Source organism: Parasteatoda tepidariorum, chromosome 12, assembly GCF_982258835.1.
Source record: "Parasteatoda tepidariorum strain Cologne lab strain chromosome 12, Ptep-v5.0, whole genome shotgun sequence".
Lineage (NCBI taxonomy): Eukaryota > Metazoa > Arthropoda > Arachnida > Araneae > Theridiidae > Parasteatoda > Parasteatoda tepidariorum.
The window spans coordinates 3,469,082-3,495,548 of record NC_141766.1 but is presented as its reverse complement, the minus strand read 5'-3'; the positions used below and the strand labels follow the sequence as shown (position 1 = coordinate 3,495,548).

Genomic DNA, 26,467 nt, shown 5'->3' with positions numbered 1-26,467 from the left:
AAATCTTAAATGTTTTTAGTGCTTGCTTTTTTGAAGTGTTCAAGTTATTATATAATATTGACTGGATGCCATATAATTATTTTTTCATTTTTCATATTGAACAAAGTATTTATTACAACAAAAAATTTTCTTTCAAAAAATTATGAAAAATCCCACAGCGAATGTTATTTAATGGGTGTTATAAGTGTATAAAATAAAGTAAATAAGTGTATAAAATAAGTGTATAAAATAAATTGTTGTGTATAAAATAAATTGTTGTTAAAAGTTGCTTTATGTGTTTTTAAAAGTTTTATAGCGTCAACGTGAAAATTTAATGCAGCTGGAGTATTTTGAAATTCAAAAAATGTAAACCCATTAACAGCGCAGCTTCTTAAGACAACTAAAACTTTTTTTTATTGGCGTTTAAAATATAGAGTGACCAATAAATTCTTAAATGACATTTGTATCTTAATGTAATAATAAAATAATTATTTCAAAGTCTAATAATTTATAACATAGAATTTCATGAAATATTAGCAATTTATTCAACTGAAAGGAAAGCTTTTAAAATTCTTATAATATTATTTGCCACAAAAAAGAATATTATATTATTGGCTTCGTATATTATATATTGACTTTGTGTATTGACTTTATATATTAACTTTTCAAATTTCCATAAGAGTGGAAGACTTCAGCTGATTGTATAGATAAGGAAGTTTGTGTTAAAGGTTATAAAAATATTTTGGATACAATGAACAGATTTTACATATGGTTTACATAACGTTAACCGTAACACTTACCTAATTTTCCACTACTGAGTGTTACTGCGATCTGGAAAGAAATTCCGGGAAGCTCAAATAGTGCTAGAGTTAAGGAAAACCGTAATGCTTTGGTTGTAATCTATTCTGGTTGATTTTGTGCCAAACGAGGAGTAGCCTGCAAGATCTCCAGATTTTAATCCGTTGGATTATTTTGAGTGTGGTGACATACTATCAAAGCCGAATGATGTGAAATGCACGCTTTTATAACAATTTGGAGCCGATATATAGAGCTAGTACGGAAAGAAATTACTATGTGCACTAGTTTTGAGAAAAAATAGACTGTAAAAAAAAATAAAAAAATATAAAAACATGAAATTTTGATTTTTGTGCATCAATATTTTTCATTCTTTTTTGTTGATACAAACATAATTCTTTATGAGATATTATTGAGCACGATGTAAACATTTAAGAGACGCACTGAATCGTACACTCACTGGCCAATGAGTTGCCTTGTTCGCACTCTACTAGGTTATAACGTTAAAATAGTCGCTTTTTCAAAATTCTCATGAATTTTTCGACCAATTTCGCTCAGATATTATATTTCGCCATGTAAAACTACTTTCTCTAAAATGATGTGAAAAATTGCCTACCTTACTATTCAAAATTATTAAATAAAGTAATAAAAAACAATAAATATCTACTAAAAGTTATTTTTTGTGTGGAATTATCTTTGGATAAACGGATTTTATAAATTTTTTTAATTCGCTTAAAAAATTGCCGAGATATGAGGAAATACACTAAAAGTAAAGCTAACATTAAGGAGTTCAAATTTCGGACGGTTCTCCTGACCAAACTAGTAGACCAGACTGCGGTTACCTCCTATATTTTGAAGGTCAGAAATCCGTCGAAAGAAAGGTATGTTTGTTTAGAAAAATTACATTTCGTGTCTAATTTCTCAGCTTAAAATATCGTCTGCACTAATTAATTAGCATATTTAAAGTCACCTCCTCGAACCATTTAGATTGGGTCCTGGAACGCAAAGATCCGACCATTAGATCAAAAGTTATTCAGGGTGGTCCATTTTTTATTTTGCGCACTGTACAATAATGCTCAAAATGTTGTATTCTCTTAACCACAAATGCACTCTTGTAGAATCGATGTCCTTCCAAAAGATCTAAAGAGTCTAAAAGGTTTTAAATTCATTGGCCAGTGTGTGTATCAAGTTAATCAATTTATCTTACGACTAATTTTCAGAATTAACAAATAAATAAATTAAAAAAATGAAATATATCCTACCTAACACAAAAAGGATAAATAACGTTTATTTTCTGTAAACAAAAATCAACTAAAATAAATTCAGTATCCTTAACTTTTTTCCAAAAGTATCTTCATTGGCTGAAAATAATATTTTTGAAAAGGTCCATTGAAATTGGAATTTTTACAAATAGATATGAAATCACATAAAAAGTTCAAATGACAAGAATTTAAGTTAACTTGGAAGACTTCCTGGATAAATTTCATGATAAGGCACATTGTAAGTCCAATAATTTGATTCACAATCCTGAAAAGAGAAAAGAAATTGTTTTAAAATTAGAAGGTTTGTGTAACTGTTTGTACGACAAAACTATTTCTAGAGAAGGCAATTTTCTAAGTAAGTCAGCTTATTGTACTTGAATCGTTTCAACGCGCTTTTAGGGTTTTTGAAAGCAGAAAAAAAAAAAAAAACATTTTACAATTTGTTTTCTGTATCTATAATTGTAAGAGTGAGCATCCTTTTCCCGTCGTTCTCAGAATATCATACCTCTAAACTATATATAGCTGATATCTTATCTAATACTATAGATGAAATCTTATCTCGATCGGTTTAACGGACCGGCCGGTACATACGTAAGTCAAGTTTTTTAACGATCACCTAGTACATGTAATGTTAATAAAATTAATGCAAAGTATTTTATTAAGAAATTCTTCATAGGTATCTACCTAATATTAATACTACTAATTGAATACGCGGTATTTTCAAATCATTAAGTTCACCGAATTGTTTACATATATCACGCCACTGATTTTCCATATCTAAGGGTAGCTCTTGATCCCACTCCAATCCGCTTTTCCAAATGCTTTGAACTAGAGATTTTAGAAGCATTGTAAAGGGTCCCAAAATTCCTACTGGATCAAAAATACACCCAATGATTTTCAAAATAAATCGTTTTGTTATTTGCCCTGTGTCTATCAATTTTAACAGATATTTGGACTCAAAGTAAAATACATCTCTTTCGGGATCACAACAAACTCCCAAAACTTTAAATGGAAAGCCTGACTGACCTAACGATTCCTTTTCATTCTGAACATCTATACCTGCATTCTTCCATAATTCGCGTAATTTTTTATCATTTGTTTGAAACTTTCTCAATACCATGCCCGCATACCGAAATATTTCAACACAATCAGAACTTATTTGAAATGCTGTATCTGTACTGTCACCTCCCCCTATGACGTCATCGACATATACCCTTTCATTTAGTAATTCATACGCAAGAGGCTTTGATTTTGCAAACTTTTTAATATGCTCTTTAATAGTAGCTGCTAAGAGAAAAGGGCTACAGTTGATACCAAATAGTACGCGGCAAAATCTATAAATCACTGTAGACGAATCATTGTCGGGGTCATCTGACCAAAGAAATCTTGTGACATCTCGATCTTCTACATTAATCCCTATTTGTAAGAAAGCTTGTTGAACGTCCCCTATAAAAGCAATCTTGTTTTCCCGAAACGCTAGCATAAGTTCATATATATCTGGATATAAATTTGGCCCAATATACAAACAATCGTTTAGAGACAATTCATTTTTTTTATGCACGGAACCGTCAAATACAATCCTTAATTTGCTAGTTAGTTTATCGTTTCTTATAACCGCCCTATGAGGTAAATAACATTGTTTATAATTTTGGGGATCAGTGTTTTTAACTTTCTCAATTATCCCTTCATTTTCGTAAGTTTTTATAACTTTTTTATATTCTTCAAACAAGGATTTATCATTTTTAAATCTCCTCTTTAATTTGCCAAACCTCTCTGAAGCCAGCTCAAAGTTATCATTTAACAAATGTTTTGTATTTGGTCTCCAGAGAAGTCGCACACTATACCTATTATTTTCAAAATGCAAATCAGAATTAAAACCTTTTAACAAGGTTCGTTCATAGTATTCGGTTTTCGTTCATAGTATTTATTCCTAGTCCTTCAAGGTTCCAAAACAAAGAATAATCAACATCAGATATTATAGTATTGTTTACAATCCTACTTAATTGGCAATTATTCATGAATCTCCCTTGAACCACAAAACCAAATAAACTATCGGTTGCAACGAGCCCTTTTCCCAGCCTCAAAGACATATCAAAGATTACGTCATGTAGGAAATCGGCGCCGATCAAAATGTCTATATCAGCTATTTCTCCGGTATCCGAAAGAAAAATATTCTTTTTCCTTGCTAATTGTTTAATTCTCTCATGGGGTGCGGCTATTTTCCCACACGTTATTTTTTCTACTACAAATGCTTCAATGCACACATTTAATTCTTTATCGTTTCTGTTCTGAAGATTCACTTTCACTAAATCGTAAGAACACCCCTTGGAAATTTTTTCTCCAAAACCGAAAACATGCAACCGTTCAGTTTTAATGGTCCTGAGGTTCAACTCATTACAAATATCCCGTTTCAAAAAACTGCGATGGCTACCAGAGTCAAATAAAATTCTAACCAACTTCTTTACATTACCATAAATCAAATACGCTAAAGAAGTCTGTAAATAGATCATTTCATTTTGTTTTCGTCTCGAAACACATGAAGTGGTAACGGATGCCAAAGTATCGTTTTTCTCTTTCGACTCATTATTTATTGCTGATTTATCACAAATTAATTCGCAATGCGGTTTCTTACATAATGTGCTAATACATTTATTCCAACATTTTTTGGATGTGTGGTATTTCTTTAAGCACCGGAAACAGCGAAATTGATATTTTAGCGTTTGTTTTTTTTCTTCGATGGTCAGAGAACAATCTTTCGATTCGTGATTTTTGGAATTACAAAACAAACAAAATATGTTGTTAGATGCCGAAACTAATGCCGAGGAAGATGAGAACTTCCGATTATAATTATGTTTACTATGGCTCTCCGACCGTTGCTGTGTTTCGAAATGAACACTTGGTTTTTTAGAACTATTAGACAACACATGTGAGGCTTCTCTACATTCTACCTCTTTTCTAATAAATGAAATTAGTTCATCAATGTCAAAATCTACACTTGATTTTCTATTTTTATTATAATCTAAATTTAAATCCTCTGGTAGCTTTTGCAAAATAACAGGACAGAGAAAATTGCCATAACTACCTTTTGTTACATTCATTGATTGCAAACTGCGAATGTGGATTTCACATTCATCATAGAATTTACGTAGAGCTTTAATATCATATGAATTTCTTACAGAATTAATTGATAAAAGTTTATTCATATGACTACTAATAATTAAATCTTGCCTACCAAATCTTTCGGTAAGCAACTTAATAGAAGAATCATAATTACTTTCAGTTAATGAGAATCCAGAAATTGCACTCAAAGCAAATCCCCCTAAATACATCTTGAGATAATTAAATTTATCAATTTTTTTAGGACTCTCATTACTATGTATAGCTATGTTATAGCTATTCCAAAAACTGTGCCACTCACAAGCATCACCAAAAAATTTGTTTATCTCCAATTTAGGTAATTTAACGTTAGCAACGTGCGATATATTTCCATAAGTTATATTTTCTTGTAAATTATTATTACCACTATTAATCGTTACTTCCTGTCTTGTAGTCTGGCATTTCAGTAAATATCTTTCAATTTTGCCTTTATAAGCCACTACTCGATCTTGATACTCTTGACTTTGTATAATTTCACTCTCTAATTCATCGCTTTTATCAAAATAATTTTCAATTTTCAAATCAAGATCTTTTAAAGTTTCGTTTTTTTCAATTAGCTGATTTAGTGAATCATACAAATCAGGATAATTAGGAAGTGTTTCTAATAACGATTTATCAATTTTATTTATTAATTTTGTAATCAGCTGTCTGATTACTGCTCTTTTAGACTTTAATTTTTCAAAATCATCCATTATAAACAGCTCGCACGTTATTAACAAATACAATACAATTAATACAATAAAATATCAAAATAAATTACCAACTTAAGGGAGACCAAACAAAACAAATGTTAACTTACATTTCATGCAGGTGGCCTATTCCCGGCCGATGCACCATGATTCGTATTCTACAATAATTACACAAATTGTAATAATAAAAAAGGCTTTTATTTTATTGTGGTTCAGTGGTTAAATCCAAACTGAAACTTAAGTGAAGAAAAAATAATAAAAAAAGTTGTTTGCGCTCAGCGCCATCTGTTATTATAAATCCTCAACAACTACTAAGCAAAGTTCCAAAGTTTTGACATGCGTCAGTTTTTATTGTTGATGGTTTAAACATTTATAAACCGTCCCATTTATTAAAAAGGAAACATAAAATTTGAAGTTAAATTACATGAATTGTAGGTTTCTCAGAATTTTTTATTTCTTTATTTTATTGAAATTTTTACTTTCAGTTTAAGTTTAAATTTAATAGAATTTAAAATTTAAATAAAATTTTTGTAACACCTAAATTTTGGGGGATAAATTATTTACACCTTCATTAGAGTATTTAAAAAAGATTTCTGCTATTTTGTGGAAATATGCGAACATGTGTGAATATAAACACGGACTAATTATTAAAAATAACTTACTGAAATTTCTAAGATTTTGTTAACTCCAAAAAGAGGATTATGGCCCCTTTTTGTCTACAACATACTCAAAATTATAACAAACTTTTTACAAAAAAATTCTTGATAAGCATGTTTAAGTTAAAAAAATTTTTAAACAAATTTTTCATACTCTTTTAATTATTTTATATTAATTTAAGCCAAAATAAGGAAAAAATATTTCACTTAGCATTTTAATAACTCATGTTTATGAAATACAGCATAAAACACCGACGTCTTTTTGTGCGGTAAAGTTCACGACCCACTTACAAACAATCATTTTTCGAATTTGCAATTATTTAGATCTAAGAAAAATAGTTATTCACTAATCAAATTTCTTTAATTAACATAATCAATTAATGATAAATATTTGAATATGAATGAAAAGAAATTTCAAACCACTCTTTTTGGATTTTATGTACAAATATAATTCCGATAATGTGAAATACTGTTTTAGTTAATATAAGACTGTTTTTTATAATTAAAAAATATCTAATATATTTTTCCTATTCTATAGTAGAGCGTCAGAAAAAAATATATAAAAAGGACGTCTGCTTCAAAGGGTTAACAAACTATTAATTTCATTTTTTATCGTTCAACAACATTATACCTTAAAAAGTTCTAAGTAAAGGCATTGCTTTTTTAGATTAAAAGAAATAGCTCATTTTATGTATTTTTTCTCAAAAATATAAACTAATAGAATGTTAAAACCGTCTAAAACAAATTTGAATGACGTTAAAAATTTCTTTTAATGTACAGTGCACTCCCCCCCCCCCCAAATGGACCTCTTTGAATAGCTTTTTCGAATCGTCACATTCTAGGACACAATGGTTCAGGGAGGGGGGCTCCAATATGCTAATTAAAAAGGTCGGATGATATTTTAATTTATGAAATCAGACACAAAAACGTACCTTATCAGATTAAACATACTTTTTTTAGACGTATTCGGATTTTTGACTCGCAAAATATAGGTGGCAGCGCAATCTGGGTCCTAATAGTTTAGTCAAGAAAGCGGTCCAAACTTTTGACCACTTAATGTTAAATTTACTTTTTGAGAATATAACTATGTCTCGAAAACTTTTAAATCGTACTGAAAATTTTTTGAGCACACTTATAAAATTCGTTTATCAAAAGATCCATGGGAAAAATAAATTTTGGTAAATATTTGTTATTTTTAATTTAGTTTAAAATAATAATAATTTAAAAATAGCTAATAAAAAATTTTTGAATTGCAAGGGATGCAATTTTTTACATAATTTTAAAGTATGCAAATTTACATGTCAAAATATAAAATTTGAATTAAATCGGTTGAATAGTTTCTGAAAAATTGAATTTTAAAAATGTCGTATATTTAAAATTTAATTTCTCAGGAACTATTTAAGCGATATCATTCAAATTTCGGATTTTGCCATGTGAAATTACATACTTTAAAATGATGTGAAAAATTATGCTTATAATTCAAAATTTTTTTCGACTATCATTAAATAAAGCAATAAAAAAATAATTTGCTAAAATTTATTTTTTGCGTGGATTTATCTTTGGATAAATACATTTTATAACTGTGCTCAAAACTTTTTTAATTCGCTTGAAAAGTTCTCGAGATTTGGCGCAATATGCAAAAATTGAAATTAACAATAAGGGCTCCAAACTTTGGATCGCTTTCCTGATCAAACTATGGGAACCATATTTCCAAGATTGCGTCTACCCTCTATATTTTGTGAGGCAGAAACCCGAATCCGTTGAAAAAAAGGTGTCTTTATTCAGAGAAAATCCGTTTTTGTGTCTGATTTCATAACTTAAAATATCGTCTGCTCTAATTAATTAGCATATTTGAGGTCAATCCCTTGAACCATTAGTCCTAGAACGTGAAGATCTGAACAATAGATCAAAAATTATTCGGGATGGTCATTTTTTTTTTTTTTTGACGCACTGTACATTACGCCAAACTAGGATATTTATCAAAAGTCTAAAAATAAATTTATGTATAATTCCTTTCACATGAATGCTGGTTTGAGAAATTCATTGTTATACTTTTGTCAGAAAAAATCAATAAAACTTGTGTTATTTTTCACATTTTGATTGAGCGAAGACATTGTACAAGGTGTTTATAAATTCCCGGACCCATTTTGATGTTTAATAACTCATAAAATAATGAAGATATAAACAAACTTATGGCATTTATTGATGGAATAACTTATATATTTTCCTTTTCAGGTTTGAATGTCTTTACTTTTGTAAATATCGTCTGCGCGTGTGGTTAATTTCAGAAAATTTCATTTTCCAGTCTAAATATTTGTACTTATCCAAATATCGTCTGCTTATTAATTGCATTTTTCTCTCTTTTGTTTTTGGCAACTATTGCAATGTTATGCTTACTTTTGATGTGTTTGTTCTATGTAGTACTTTTCTATGTGATGTTTTATTCGAGCGGATATTAAGGAGAATGCATAAACTGACATGCTTGCCGCTCTGGCGTGAAATTGACTATCGACTTGATATTCTCCGTGCGACGAAGGGGACACACGTGGAAGTTCATTGACAAGGGTCATGAAACTTTTTGAGTCTATCTAACCATTTATGTTATTAACTTTAATCTATCTTTATTATTTTATGAGTTATTAAACATGAAAATGGGTCCGGGACTTTAAAAACACCCTGTATTTCGCATAGTTTGAAAGATATTATCAAACAGAGTTAATTTCCATTATCAGTTTGTTTATGAAAATTAAGTAAAGATGATTAATCATCTAGGCGTTAGAACTGAACTTTAAACTGTAGAAAATTTTTAAAATGCATCCAATCATTTTTATTAATTATTGATTTGGGTTGAAACTGCAATATTATTAAATTTTTAAGAATATAAAATCTTTCATGGATTATTTTAAAATGCATTTTAAAACTTCACTTAATAGACCTTAAATACGTAGTTTTTATTAAGAAATTTGCTTTCATGGTTTATTTAATTTAAACATTTCAATATTTAAGAGCAGTATGCGCTTCAAAAACTATGAAATCTATACCTAATTAATACCTACACCTTGATATCTTCAAACTCTCTTGATATCTTCAAAAATTATACAATCCATTTCTACATATTTTTCAATTTCCCACATTTTATTCCACGATTTATTCCACATTTTCTCTTCCTGATTTACATTTACCTCTAATTTGCATTTTAAAAAAAAAGTAATTCTTTGAGGCTAATATAGGAGTTCAGTTACAGCTTTTAATAGACTTGAAATTATGAATTTCGTACAAATACTTTTCGTAATACACCCTAATACTGAACGAACTTTCAAAATTGCCCAAGACGACTTCCTTTTAATAGCCTAACTACACGAATGATAACCTAATCTCATTGTAATTAATTGCTTAATCGATTATCATAAATTATATTCTCATGTTCTATTAAACGAGTTTTTTATATAATTCATTTACTTCGAACAATTACATACTCTTGTTCAATAAAATGCACATTATTCATTAGAAAACGGGCAAATCACAAAATAAAAAAACTGCCGAAATAAAAAATGAAAGAGAGAGAGATGATAATAAAAATAAATAACGAATAGGTAGAAAAGTGGAGGAAACTCATTTGTCACAAGAAGAAAGACAATTAGTATTAGGATAATGACACTATTTATTTCTACCTTAGGCGAACTTCATCATCTAGGGTAAAATTGACATCGGAATGTGAAAGATGTCATAATTTTTAGTTGTTTCCAACTAATGATGTTTTGCATGATGAATATCTAAACCAGTGAATGATTGAAAGATTCAGTTTTCGAAATGTTAGAAGGATCTGTTTTCATCAATAAAATGTGGAAAAAAAAGAGGGTGTTATTTTCTAAATAATAGAGCTAAACAGAAAAGTAAAGCAATCCCGCAACAGGTCATTATGGGGCAAGAGACCATGGAGATTACGGCTCTACGAGTTCACAATGATGGAGGCAATATGGACAGTATTGTGTACCAACCGCCTTTACTTCCTAAACAAGATGATACCTATCGAACTGAAAGCTGAGTAGTCTTCAAGCCACCACCGACGATCAAACTTAGTTCTTCAAAATGTCAGCTTAATCTTTCGCTTTACTATTTAATTTTAATATAATTATTAAAATAATATATATACTTCAGAATATAATTTAATTTTAATGTAAATAAGTATATCATATAAATATATAAGTAACTTCTTATTAAATAAGTACAAAGATATTTATTTTAAAGATGGTCTGAATTAAAGATTTTTACTTTTTTGTTCTCTTTTTAAATAAATTTTATGTATAAGACAAGGCTCGAAAGTTTTTACATGCCCAAACATTTTAATAAGAAGTATTTACAGAGAGGAAGAGATGTTGAGAATAACATAAGTTATCATTTCAATTTAATAAATTTTTTTTTTTACTTGTAATAATCTTATTACTGATTAATCCTTCTAACTCTCAAGAAAGACAAAACAAAACAGCAAAAGAAAAAACGCATATTAAGTGAGAATTAATTTTAAACAAAAATTTACGTATAAAATAATCCAACATGGTCGAATTTCATTAAAAAATTGAAGCTGAACTCAAGTAGGAGTTATATAGAGATCTTATGCTTTCACATTGATTGCACAGTGATAACTTTATTTTTAATAAAAATAAGCATGACTCCCGGATAAAAATGAATAAGATGAATTTGCTCTATAGTTCTTATTTCAATTCAGCAACGTTTAACATATTTAAATAGATTTTTTTCCTTTCCCCTTTGTTAACGTCTTTTCTCTTCATATGTACTGTAAAAGTACCGGCACTCAGGGTGACACTTTTACCATAAAATACATTTTTATCGGAATATGTTACAAAACGTCCAATATACCGTAATTTTTTTGTAGTAATAACTATCGTAAATTTATTGAATCACTCTAATTAAATAAATATTACAGTAAAAATTTGCGGTATAAAATTGTGCGGTAAAAATGATGGATTTTACGGTAAAATGGTAATGGATGATCCACCCAAAGAGCACGTACTTCATATCGTAATTAGATAAAAAAATGTTTATAGTGTGGCAACTTTTCGTCGAAATTTAAAGGTGCTTAATCGGTATTTTACGGTACAGTCCGCGCACGCAATAGTGAAATCGGTATTTTTACTTGCCTTGACCATGTTGGAAAATATAATGTCTGAACTCTGGTACAAAACAGCTCATAATTCTGAATCGTTAGCAGATTTCATTGATTTCGAAGTTGATGAAAATTGATTCATATTCATTTGTAATGCTGTTTCAATTTGCGCTCCTATATTATATTTTTTGACACAAATAATAGCAGATGTAGAATTAGTAGTGGTGAAACTAAACTGCTAATAATAAAAAGACGGATGAATCAACAAAAATGTAATTTTAAGAGTTTTTTTTAAACCAAAACACACTTTATAACTAATGAAACTTTGATTTGTTAATAACATAAAATGATCAATTATTTTTTGAAACAATGCAGTTCTAAAAGTATTTTGAAGATTGAATTAAGGACGCATACTATTAAAATTTTAAAAAAATAAATAATGTCAGAAGGTAAAATAAATAAGGCTTTGGGGCAGAAGTTTTCGGGTAATCGTGGTGTAATAGTGGTTTGTTGCATAAAAATTAAACGCATGTAATTTATTTAATAAGAGCTTTTAAGTAATAATTATTTCCAAAAAGTTTTGATCTAGTTTCAACGTGCATTTAGAAGTACATACAATGAATAAATTAAATAAACTTGCTCTTTTTGGAGAACTTATTGGCAGTAACCACAGTGTCTTATCAAAAACTAAAAGTGGTAGTCATAGGGGCAGAGGTAACTCTGGGGATAAAGCATTCGTCTCCCAATGAGGGGATCCAGATTCGAATCCCATTAATGACTGTTTGATATGAATCATGCTCCCTGATTGCATCGACGACTGTTCTGAAGTGAAATATTTTTAATGATAGACGGATCATGGGTTAGAATCCCTTTGCTATCGGGCTAACCTTGAGAGGTCTTAGTGAATTTCCTCTCCATGTAACACAAATGAGGGTAAGTGCCATCAAAAAGTCCTGCACGAAGACTGGTTTTCTCCATTGCTTAATCCAAGAGTACCTTTGTCTTCTGGGTTGGGATCAAAACTACAAGGCTACGGAGGTGAACATTGATAGTCGTAAACTCAGAATTGGATCGGCTGTTCAACATCGGTTATATATAAAAAAAGATAATAGCAAGTCTGAGATTTCACTCTGTTTTAAAAGCAGCACAATCATAAGAGTTATACTCTTAATCAAATTATCATGCTTAACCCTAATATATGGATTATAACCTAAATATGGATATTAAAAAAAAACGTTTAATTCTCTTATGGCTCTTTAATTTTAAGAGATTTCTGTGGTCGCTATACACTTTGAAAAAATTAAATAAAACAGTTTATTATTAATATTAAAAGTGTTTTTCTTTATTTAAACATTTAGTGGTGATTACGAATAATTTTGAAAATTCGATTCATAAACAAGTGAAGTCCCTTAAACAGTTTTCGGTTCGTGAGAAAAGAGATGTTCTTTTCTAAAGATCGGTTTTGAAAAGTAATGGCACATATCCTATTATATTTAGTATTTCCTTTTTTCTCATTTTTTAAGTAAAATCAAGCTAGTGTTGCGCACTAATCACGAAAAACTTTTTTTCGAAACTCAGAATTTCAAGTAGATATAAAGTTGTAACTGTGGCCTCAACATTTCAAAAAAAAAAAAAAAAAAAGATGTTTAGGTTTACCGGAATGAGCCTAAAGTTTCATATTCTGGGGAAAAATTTAATTTTTTATTTTTATGAAAAGATAAAGTTAAAAAATAATAGTTTCCAAGCTCAGCTCGAAATTTAATATTTAGAATGCAAAGTAACAAGATTAAACAATTATATTTGAAATGTAAGTATAAAACAAGGTATTAAGTTTTTATATGATTCATTTATATGATATTATCATATGATTGACTTAAATTTGATTTCTTATGTTCCGCCACTACAAAATAGTTCGCAATAAATATTATTTACACTTGCACGCAATCCTGTTAAAAAAGCAGAAAACAAACAAATGCAGATTCTATTGCTAAAAACTTATGAAGAATTTATTTAGAAACAACGTAAATAAACGCCATTAAATTTATATTGTATTAAAAACATTAAAAAAGCGCATTAATAAAAGCAAAAAGGAAAGTAAAAGTGTTACTAATAAAAAGTGTTACTAAAAAAGTGTTACTAAAAAGTGGAATAAAAGTGGAATAAAAAGTGTTACTAAAGTTTCTGTCGAAAACATTGATGAAATTTCTTTTTTTAGCTACATTTCTTCCTTTCAATTCAAAAATTATATTAATATGTTTGAAAACTACACATCATGATTTGATATCTATCTCAAAATTATTTGATAACTATTTTCACGAGTTTAATATTTATAACTTTTTTTCGACATATGTTTTATAGCAGACGATAAAAAAAAGAATGATTTTTATTAAGATTATTTAATGTATTCTATATATTGGAACAGTATTTAAGTGACTTAGTAGAACTTTATCATTCTTGTGGATTAACATTTGATTACAAACTTTATTTTTTGTTTTTAAACGAACCGAAATTAAAAACTTAATAATAAAGGAAGGCATTAATTATCGCGGGACGATTAAAAATTGAGAAGAATTCAATAAGACACGATATTAAAATAGAAGAAAAAATGTGAAAATCTGGAAGAAACTGATGAAGAATAAAAATCAAAATTACAAGATATGACTAATACAGTGAACCAGAATAAATGTAAGTAATGCATTCATATTTCATTACTGTTTAGTAAAAATGTTATAACCCAATAAGTACTACATTAAACATGAAATAATTTTCAATTTCAAATGCTTACCCTTTAGCGATAAAAAGTGTCATTTGGCAACATGTTTACATCATCAAAAAATGATGTCAATATGTAGTTGAAAGCAATTAAAATCTTTAATGCCCAATACATATTCAATAATTCAATTTCGAAAGAATCTGCTTTAAAGGGGAAAAGACTGATTTAATAATAATGACATTCTGATCCAGTCATTAGAACAAAAGTTATTAAAATGTGATGTTTTTTTCCCTCTATAAAACAAACTAGAGCTTCATATAATATGTATTGAACTATAAAAGCGACATATATGACAAAAAAATATAAGCTTCACTTTCAGAATCACTGAAAATTAAGAACATTTTGAACTGAAAATAAAATCTAAGTGTGTCAAAAATTGATAAGCACAAATAAATCTGATAAACAAGAAGCATCAACTGAAGTTCGGACATCAACAGGTTTCTCATTAAAAAACATGTCACGTAACGATAATTCATTTGTCACCATGATAGTCATTTAATATCCTTCATTTTTATGACACGTTACGTAACATGGCAAAAATTAAAAACGTAAGAAACTTTATAATGTTAAACACGTTAAATATCTGACAAAGTGGAAAAATTATTACGAAAAGGGAAATAAACAAATTTTCATAATTATTCAAAGCTGCATATGAACAATATTTTAAAAATAAATAAAATAAAATACGTAATAGCAGTTGGGAAATTCTAGCAAAATCTTTTTGATTTCAAATAAAGAATTTGTTTCATGTTATTTATAAAATTTTGAATCTGATTGTCTTTGTGTTTTAAAAATTAAATAGAAATACATTTTTTTTAAAAAGTATTTAAATGGTATATGAATTATGTTATTATCGAGCTCCATTTTGTGAAAGCTCGAAAAAATTAATTTAATAAAAAACATTTATTAATTTAGCTGGTGAAACTGGAAAGCTTTGCACTGAAAAACATTCCGGATTTAATTGCGGTAACAAGTCCTTTGGATGGATCATCCGTAAAATCCATTCTTACCGTAAAATATTTGTATATCAAGTTTTTTGTTCCGCAACATGTTTCGGTAAAAATGGATGGTAAAAAGCATCCTGAATGCCGGTACTTTTTACAGTAATTTGGTCTTAAATTCTTAAGATGTGGAAACAAATTCAAACAGAGTAGAAAACTTACTTTCTATAAATGCCTTTTTTTGATGGAAAGACTTCTTGTCACTCTAATGTTGAGACACAGTTGCAAAATTGGTTTAAACAACGACAAAACAATGTGCAAAAAAAAAAAAATTTTTTTTTTAATATATATATATAAATAAATTCCATTGTATAATTTTCACAAAATAATTTTCTTTGGAGTTTTACAATTGGGTGCAAATTCTTTTCATACGCTTAAATGGTACCACTTTTTTTTCGTGAAATATGCAAAAAGTGAAATTAACATTAAGAAATTGAGAGCCTTGCTTTCAGACTCCTACACTACCCCCTCCCCATATTATAAGAACCCGAATCAATTAAATAAAAAAAGGGGTATGTTCAGGAAGACGTTTTTGTTGTCTGGTGACTAAAAAATCCGTCTGAACTAATTAATTAGAATATTGTCCCTTTTATTACAATATAGTTTTTTTTTTATATCTCCAATCCGATCTATATATCAAATATTATTCATGTTTCTTCATTATTCTCATTTTTTATTGTATATGTGAAAAATAATCTTTTGTGAACTTATACTCAGTTATCAAATAAGTGAGAATTAATTTTCAGAGCAGACACAAGACTGCAGTCAGAGCAGACACATGATGCGTCTGAAAGTAGAAAGACTACAAAGGGTAAATTACATGTTGTCCCTCACAATTATTTAACGAAATCTTTTCCTTTTAGAAAAATATTCCTTTTTTGCAATATGATACAATTGAAACTATTAAAAGACGTTTAGAAGGGAATATTTAACAGTTTGTAATCTGAATAAAAACCTAATCGTTCCGCATAAACTGCAGACATGCAACATATCTTATAAATAAGGTTTCAGCAAAAAATATTGAACAATCATTCAAATATTATCTGTTTAAATTCTAATAAAGCACGTAATGTCCCTTTCACAATATTTTTTTATAGTAATTTTAAATTTAAACATTTTTAACCACAAATAAAGTTCAGAACAATTATTACAGTTGGAAAGGATTTGAAAATTTATTATTCAAAATTAAAAAAAATTAAAATAACAGCATTTATTTTATAAGCCTTCGCGAAAATTCAATATTTAATTTTAATGCATGTATGCATTTTTGAAAGTATTTTAAGTAACATTTCTAAGCAATTGCTTAAAAATTTACCAAATTTAAAAAACCAAATTTGAAATTTTTTTTAAAAACGCTTCCTAAGAAATTGTAATGTAAAAATAATTGTTTCAACCAACAAAATGGTTTATTCCATACAATATATATATATATATATATATATATATATATATATATATATATATATATATATATATATATATATATATATATATATATATATATATATATATATAGTCACACATTCTTTCTACCAGGGTCCTGTTATTGCAAAAATTGCTAAAAGCCTTTTCAAGAAGTTTTTAAATTGTAAATAGATACAAGATTATGCTCAACAATTGCTGCTACTAAATTAGAGAATTACAATTATTTGGTATTTAGCCTATACTCAACATAGAATATTCATTTCGGACGAATAATGGAAACAAAATCACTCACATTTTTAATAATTTCAATTGACATATTTTAAATAACACAACTTAGTAATGTATCACTTTTAACATGTTACGCATTAAGTAAACTTAAACAATTCTTAAATTTGTAATATTTTATTTAAAAAATTTGCCAGAAATAAATTTTTATTTACTTAATATTCTATTAATTAATTTTATGAATAAATATAAATTGATCAATTATTTATTTACAACAAAACAGAATTATCATTTAATATCAATAACAATGTGCACACGATGTTTGTAAAAGTAGAAATATTTTCTTAGAATACTACATTTGGAATTTAAAGTTCTTAGTTCGCTTCGAACCATCTTCCCGGGAAGAGTTCATTAGATTAACAAAACAATAATGAAAATAAACAAATTTGTGATTAAAAGATTATACTAAAGATATATCTTTAGAAAGCTCATCTTTCTTCAGGGGTGGATAACCTTTTTGAGAAGAGTGCCACTATCTGAGATGTAAAAATTATGTATACTATTTCAAACATACTAAATAAATAAATAAATATATAAAAATTTGAAAAAAGTAATTTATAAGTCGATATGATGCGATTTTTAAGCAAACTCACTGTTTTTCTAAGTCTGAGTAACGAAGATTTAAAAAGAAATATAACAAATAAAACAAAAATATAAACAGGTTTCATAGATTATAAATATTTTTAAAAGTTCAATCAGTTAGGTTTTTGATAAAATAAAAACGAATAACTTAAAGAAGCTTCTATTAATCAGTCAGTACTTTTCCAGAATACAATATTATTATTATTTTAATTCCTGAATAAACTATTATAGTGTGTCAGGAATTGCCGCGGGACTGCCTTAATTAATTAAATAAAAACTTACCGTGCTTAAAGATGACCAGCTCTGATTCTTATTTTCTTTATTTACACTATCTGATTCTAAATATTCAGCTATTTCAGAATCCTCTCTTTCGTCTTTGACGTCTTCATCTAAATCAAAAACATCATCATTTGATGTATCATAATTGAAAGAAGAGTCAGATTGATCAGAAAGCAACATTTGCAGTCCTTTAATGTATTCTATAGCTTTATGGAGAGTTTTTACTTTGGACAGTCTTTTATTCCGATTTTCTATAGGCACGCATTTCCTTAATCTTGCAAAGGCACTATTCACTGCTTGGACTCTTCGTCTTTCTCTTGCATTTCTTCTGGCTACAAGGTGGGGAGGTTTATCTTTATGGGGGACATGTTTGTAACATTGTTTACCTTTCCTCGGGGCACTTTTCCTTCGATTTGCACTCACCATCAAGTCCGAAGAAGGATACGGATTTATTTGTGGGGTAAATAATTTATAAGGATTTGGGGGTTGTTGCACCCAAGGAAGTGACATAACAGGCGGATAACTCGCAAAATCGTTCGGAATAGTCATTGAAACAGACGGGGAAACCATATTTTATAAAATTAAAACTAGATCCATTTAAAACAATTTTTATAAATAATCAGACGAAAACACAGTGCTATTAGTTGGACAAATCAATATAATAATAAATGTTGCACCCCCATGGTGGGAAAAAAGGCAGACGATTTTTAGATCAACTGCCAACATAAGGGAAGTTCAAAGAATAGAGCATCTTTTCTTCTATCTTTTCCTTTATATCGTTTACTTAGCACGTGCCGTAGAGTGTGGCTAGACCACGCCTACCCCACCCCTTGCACTTCCCCGGCTTCCAATCACTCTTCAGGGAGCAGGCCAGCTTGCTTCATTAGCTGCGGCGTCGGCTGCGAAATTTTTTCTACACTTTTTAATAGCTCTTCGTTCCCTTTTTTTTTGCGATTCGAATTAATCATTAACTATGTAAAAAAGTGGAAGACGAAAACCTTTTTTTCGTAATTCTGAATAAATGTCTCTGTGGTCACATACTTATTAATTTTTTTTATTTAGATTTATCAAAATGATCTTACTTTTTTTTGAGGGGGGGGGGGGAGCGTAAAGATAAATTTTCTTTAAGCGAATGATTTTAAAACAAGCTTAAGTTTTCAGGTTCAAAAATGTAAAATTTGGTTGTGTAGTAAAGAAACATTTAGGTAAAATGTAAAATATAAAACATTAAGGTCCCTTAGAATTTATATAACTTCAATCGAACTCGGGATGTTAATTAATAATTTAACCAAATGATTGGGTTGAATATTTAAAGTAGGTGCATTTGTTTATGAAAATTAACATTTGTAAGTAAATGTGGTTGAAAATTAAAATATGCGTATTTGATGATGAATTTACGTTCAATTTATAATTTATTTATTTTTTAGATTGTTACTTGAGAACTAAAATTTTTTTATATTTATGCTTAATAAAATAAAACGTACATTTTTGGCACCCCCAACCAGAAAAAAAAATTATAGACCCATTTCGAGAAGCGTAAATATTTTTCAATTTGACTAAATAATTTTTTATATTTATTTATTTGTAAATGTGTGACCACCATGACAACTTTTTATCAACTTGAAAATAAGTTTTTTACGATGCACCCTACTTCTTAACGGTAAACATTAACTTTTATTTTATTAACAAACTATCTTTTATTTCTGAAATTGTTTATTTCGTCTATAATTAATGGATGTTTAATTCATTTAAAATTCGTTCTTTCCTTCATAGTTTTCTGCCTATACTTTTTATTGCAAATAATAAAAGCCAATATACGTGTAAAGAATTGAATAAAAATAATTGAAAGTTCGAAATGACAGAATGTTTTTTATATATCAAAGCTTAATGTATTTCAACAAGTTATTTTTTAATAAATAAATGAAAAATCTTAGCTAATAAAGCTGCAAAAATATTCTTTTTTCTGATATTCGGTAATGGTATCCGTGGTATCTAATGGAAGCTAGCTTTCAAAATTAATGCCACTAAGCAAATTTACTACCCGTTTATATTGACAAGACCAGTGGAGCCATTCCTTCAATTAAACTCATAATTGAAAAACGATAATTCGAAAGGGATTATTTAAATTTGTGATAAGAATATTCATTCGTAGCATAATAACTCCTATAGTTAAAAACGATGAATAAAAATAATCTATTATGTCAATTTTATAGCAAATTAAGAATTCACAATAAAAAATTTGCTAATTAACAATTAGATGTTTAGACATACGATTACAAGTGTTATACAGTTTTGTCTTCAATTTGTTTGCCCCCTCTCCTCAAGCATAGTTCTTATAAGTGTAATTAGGAGACATTAACGTGTAATAAACCGTACAATAAGTTCACAACAAAAAGAGATTTGATTTAACTCATAAAACAGGTGATACAGTCGATATTTTTTTTTTTAAATAAAATCAAGTTTAAAACAAAAGACTAAAAATGATAACGAGATCTTGCTGGGCGAAGTATCTATTTCACACTTAATACCAGTGTCATCATTAATTAATCCAAAACAATTTTGAAGGTCCCGGAAGCTTGTCGCCACCTCCCCTTTTTGTTTTATTATTGAATAAATTGAACCATAAACTCCCGGTATATCGCTTTTTTTAAAATGCAAATTCACAGTAGTTGTTAATATTTCGTTCTGAAAAATACTTTTATAGGTATAGGGAAAAATAGCCGTAACATTTAAACTTTTTTACTTAAATGATATCAATTTTCAAATGGCATAGAAAGTTGGTAGTTTATTCATAAAAAAAGAAAAGAGAAACTAAAAGGATCTGCAGTGATTGCAAATGCTTTTCTTTTTATAATCATATAATAAACAGAAGAAAAGCGAGATGAACATCGTAATAGAAGGTATTGCATTACTAAGATTTCTAAAAAAAATCATGTTTTTGACCGGCCAAAAATAAATAAAATAATATGCTTTTCTTTTCATAATCATATCCGTCGTTGAACAACAGACACCATTCTGGGTTTACGAGTATTAATGTTCAGCTCCGTAGCTTTGTAATTTTCAACCAATCCAGAAGACAAGGAAACTCTTGAACCAGTACCCTCAGAGGTATCGATTTGTCATGGGAACATGGAGGACTTTGCGACTTGACAGATTTAACGTGCATCAGTCAGCATTTACTACACAGGGAGTCTTCGGCCGGTTTGGGATCGAACCCACGAACTCTTGGACATGCGCCCAGTGCCCTACCAACCAGGCTATACCGACCACCTTCACAATCACATAATAAGCAGGAAAAAAAAGCGAGATGAACATCGTAATAGAAGGTATTGCATTACTAAAATTTCCAAAAAGAAATCGTTTTTTTGGCCGGCCAAAATCTTTCGCAAAAAATGAGTAAATAAATAAAATAATATTATTATAAATAATAATAATATTCAAAATAACCGTAGTTTACAAAAAAGAAGCAAAGATAATTTTTTTCCTTTTTTTTAATTCATTACTATTTTTTTTTTCAGAATTGCCCAAGTTTTCCTATTGAAGAGCTAAGGGGAAAAAACAGGTAAGTGACATTTTAGTGAATATACACCGAAGAGCCATTACATTATGACCATCCTGCTAATAACATGTAGGATCACCTTTAGCCCTCAAAACTGCTAGCACCCGCCGTGGCATTAATTCCACAAGGTGCTGATAGGTAGTCTGAGGTATCTGGTACCAAGCGCTCACCAACTGGTCCTGCAATTCCCTCACATTGCGAGGGGGCAGCGTGGCAGCACGAATTTGGTTTTCCAAGTAAGATCACGAATGCTCTATTGGATTAAGGTCAGGTGAATTTGGGGGCCGAGACATGACTTGAAAGTCACTGGAATGTTCCTCGACGATTAGACCCTTATGACATGGTGCATTATCCTGTTGGTAAACACCATCCCCCGCAGAAAAAACTGTTGCCATGAATGGGTGAACCTGGTCTGCAACTATGTTCAAGTAGCTTACAGACGTCAGGGATTGTTCTATGAGGATTATGGATCCTAATGTGCCCCATGAAAACATTGTCCCTGGGCGAGAAAACATGGGCGAGCCCAATGTTATAGATGGAGGGTGGTCATAATGTAATGGCTCTTCGGTGTAAGTAATTGAACTTCGAAGTTTAAACGTTACTCGTTTTTTTTACTTCGCTCAATTGTTATATTGTTAGTATATTTTTGAAGACATGACTTGTATGAAATTTTTGTGAGTAAATTTATTTGACTCAAAGTCTTTTATATAGGAGGATTTTTAACAGTTTTCATGAGTGGTATCTGCTTGTTTTCATAGAGGATTTTTAATGCTTTTCAAAGAAAATAATTTTGTTTGAAACGCTAAAATAAATATCATACATATGTTTAGGCTTATATTCACGAAATAAAATTTTAGCAATCTCAATTTGAAACAAAATGGTATCACGTTTAAATCATCCGAAAACTATTCAGACAATTGGCGAAACCCAAACACGTCTTCCTGTGTTTTAGCTTTCGATGCCTAATAAGTATTTTCTAGGGTTGTTTATTTGTTGACAGGTGAACTTAATTCGTTCTGCAAACCGAAAAGATAATGTTTTTTACTTCCTTCTTTCACTGAGTATTTTCGGAATTAATAGATTTAGCATTATAAATGAATGTTATAAAATGAGACATAAATAAGAATTTTCTCAGAGAAATCACATTTTGTTTAAATTTAAAATATCTTAAAAATTAGAATTAAATTTTTTTTAAGAAAATAATGAACTAAAGTTTAAAATTTTATTAATTCTTCTTTTTTCACTCGAGTTTTCATTCATCCAATTTAAAGGATTCTTAAATTACCGGGATGGATAATCTTCACGTTTTCATAGTTAAAATATTCACGCTGTTTAGATTCTTCGAATTCAAACGACCATTTATATTCAAATTTAAACGAAATTTAATTAGAAATCAATGCCACTCAAAATTCAGTAACAAAAATGCAGTCTTTAAATGTTTGATTTTTTTTTGTTTAATTCTTACATATATTATTTATTTTCATTTTAAGACAAATTAATGTAAAAAATATTCAAAATGTCACAGTGGAAAACTATTGCAGGCCTTAATTGAAAGTTTATGTAAAAGAATTTCTCGCAACTTTAAAATGAATAAAATATATTTAAAATAAACGCCGTTTGATTTATCAATAAATGGCTGCCTACCTTTTTTACTCTTTTTTATTGGCAGCGCAGTGAATAGTATATATGATGTTTTCATTAAAATAAAATATCCAAAAACTAATAATCTTTGTATATAAAAATGTAACGCTTTTTTCGCTGTTCAACCTGCTTCTCATTCGCAGAATGCAAAATTTATAGGATGAAGAAATATGGAAATTTTCATATTTTTAGAGTAATGTTTACAAGGTATTCTGTTATGAAAATAATAATGATACAGGTATTAAGTGCTTAAATTCTTAGAGTGCAAAAATGATTTTTTTTTTTTTAAATAATGAACTGCTTAACTCAGTTAAATGAAAAGCAGGGTGATTCCACGTCACAGAAACAAATCAAAACTATAATTTTACGCAGGTGTTTTTATAAATGCAATTATTTTTAAGCATTCGCATTTGCTACAACGATATTTTTAACGTAGTTACATATGTACGAAGTATTTTTTGGCAAACATATTAATTAATTTCATGCGTCACGTGCCTGAAAGAACCGCAGAGATTAATAATGCATTTTTGCAGCCACATTTTCTTATGGCTAAGGATATGAAATACGCCTAATTTCGAATTAGTTAAGGAATAAAGTTTTTATTTATTTATTTATTAATTAATTTTTTTTCTTTGACGGAGAGGAAAAATTAATAGCAGTGTAATTATAACTTTTTCTCAGACAAAATTAAAAAAAAACTCGATATAATTTCTTTCGGATTAGTTTTTTTCGGCTTTTTACAATGCAATTCATTTTTATAAACAATACTTTAAAATATTACTAATTCATTTGCGTAAAAAATATGAATGTTGTAAAAGATGACATGTTTCGAGCCCTTAAGCCAGTCTCAAAACTCACAAGACGGAACTAAGAAAAAAAGAGATTTAAAACAGGAAACGTCAAGTTGCCAACGAAGTAAAAATGGGAAATAAATACAAGGGGAAAACAAAACTCGAAAAACCGTGATAGACGATTGTGAAACTGAAAACGTAAAGTAGCCAATGGAAAACGAGAAATAAATAAAAGTGAAAAAGGAAAAAAAAAGAAACAAGAACTGGAAAAACCACAGTAGCCAAATGCCGGATCAAGACAGGTTGCATTTCCGAGCTATATGTAGAGGTGGTTAACAAATGAATCGACATTCATAGGAATGAAACCGACATTCATAGGAATGAAACAAGATTATGGGGAATAAGATGAGCTGATGCGACATGGGAGGGGGAAGAATTTTGAACTGATCGAAATAAAATTCCTGTCTAAGATTCCAACAATGTGCGGCGAATTTTTATACTGGCATTGTATGCATTTTATACTGGCATCGTAATGGCATGGTATGTGGAAAACGCGCCAGCGATTTTCAAAACTGATAGGACTTTTAGGGGACTTAATATATATATATTTTTTTAACAAGCCTAATAAATGACATTGAAACCAAAATGGAATAGGATATTAGCTATTTTGAAATTAGATGATAATAAATCGTAATGTTACCAGTATACAGAAACAATAACATTCATTAAGCTTATATAGGCGCACATATAAATCTGAAAGTTTTTTATGAATTAAAAACCGCTCGTGCCACTTATGTTTTAGCTTTATACAGTTAACTATCCATACAATTTAAAATAAAATAAAAAGTTTGGTAGGTTCATGTTAGCTTTTCGCTACTTAGTATCGATTGTTAGATCTAAAAGCAAATGGCGAAATTAACGACAAGCGAAATATTTCATATACGCACAAACGCACTTTTGCTATCACTTCAATATAAATCACCGTTCATATTTGCTTTTTGTCTCGATCGAGTCAGCGTAAAAAGAAAAAGAAAAAGAAAAAAAAAAAAAACACTGGAAACAATGCCTCAGTTGCCTACAAGACAATGTTTAAACTTCGTTTCGCTTTGGAACCCCCAATAAATTTTAAATGGAGGCGAAGAAGGAACAAACTTTCCTCCTTTTTATTTCCGAATTGAATTTTTTTTTTAAACGCATTTTACTCTTTTGCATTTTAATAATAAAGAAAAAGTTACTCCTAACTATTATAACTTAAAAAGACATATAGTAACAAATCAAGGATATTCAAGGTTCGTTTAGAGACAGATGGACGTTATTTTATAACTTGTAGGGAGGTTATAAATAAGACATCACAACAAAAAGGTTTTTCAAGGTCACATAAATGGAGGATTCTATTTCAATTTTATAGCTGTATATTTAACAAAAGTAATTGATTAAACGCTGATGTCTTTCTGTAGATTAGATATTCGAACAGAGAGAGTATTTTAGACATTTCTCGAAAAATCCGGACACCTTTAAAAAATTGATTATTGATAAAATTTAAGTTGTTTAAACAAAACTCCGATCTCAGCTTTCTAAAATAATCAGAATTTTAGTTTTTCGATTTAGTAGTTCTTGATCTATGACGATCGAAGCTTTCTTCTTAAGAGGATCGCAAAAGAAAATTTTCATCACAAATTCTCCTTTATTACTAAATTAAAATTGAAAGTGTAGAGAAAGTGAGGTGAGACAAACCTAGAGTAAGCCATTAAGTTTCAAAAAATGAAAAGAAAATACACAAATGAACATAAATTATGAGAGGATAATTTAGGCAAGTATTCTTTTAATAATTTGTTCTAATATTTTGAAATCTTTTTTTGAGCAAAACTTTCTTTAGGTTTGCCAGAACTGACTTTTTCTTTCTTTTAAATTAGTAATTAAGGAGAATTTGCGACGAAAATGTTCTTCCCTGGTTCCTTTAAATGTAGCACGGGGAAGTCGATTTTAGTTTCATTTTTATCCTTAAGTTTGGATTTTTGTTCGTTCCACAAAGCAAGATGCATGAATCGAATTATCAATAATTCGAATAGGCCCCAGTTATTTCGGATTAGCGAGATTCTATATAATAACGAGGGCTAGGAAGTTGATCAATTAAATATACTTAAAAATGTCCTTAAAAATATAAAAAAAGGCACACAAAACCATCAAAAATGACCTAAAAATAAAAATTCATGTCGTTAAAAATTTTTGAAACTGATTTTAAAATTGATCGTTAAAAAAATTGTAAATTGCAACATGCATTTACATATTAAATAAAAAAATAAAGTAATGATTACAATAAATAAATAAATGTATAATTTAGGAATAAAATAAAACATAAGTGAATACCTGATAAAAATAAATAAAAATGTATTAATTTTTAGTTACTATTTTCAAGAACAGCATCATTACATTTTTATCAAATGTTTTTTTAGTCTTAAAATTGAAAGA

The 26,467-nt window shown here is 28.9% G+C and overlaps 1 protein-coding gene and 1 long non-coding RNA gene across 2 annotated transcripts in view; one reads left to right on the top strand and one right to left on the bottom strand.

Annotated features, from left to right (window-relative positions):
• Positions 1-2,044: 2,044 nt before the first annotated feature.
• Positions 2,045-18,756, bottom strand: LOC107447999 (uncharacterized). Its single transcript, XM_016063080.4, has 2 exons — positions 18,011-18,756; positions 2,045-2,301 (listed from the first exon to the last, which is right to left on the bottom strand). The coding sequence occupies exons 1-2, from the start codon at positions 18,575-18,577 to the stop codon at positions 2,230-2,232; spliced, it is 639 nt and encodes a 212-aa protein (XP_015918566.2). The 5' UTR covers positions 18,578-18,756; the 3' UTR covers positions 2,045-2,229.
• Positions 18,757-21,523: 2,767 nt separating this feature from the next.
• Positions 21,524-26,467, top strand: part of LOC139427164 (uncharacterized) — a 38,908-nt gene continuing 33,964 nt past the window's right edge. The window contains exon 1 of the long non-coding RNA XR_011638326.2: positions 21,524-21,569. This is a non-coding gene — a long non-coding RNA (uncharacterized LOC139427164). The remainder of the gene's footprint in view (positions 21,570-26,467) is intronic.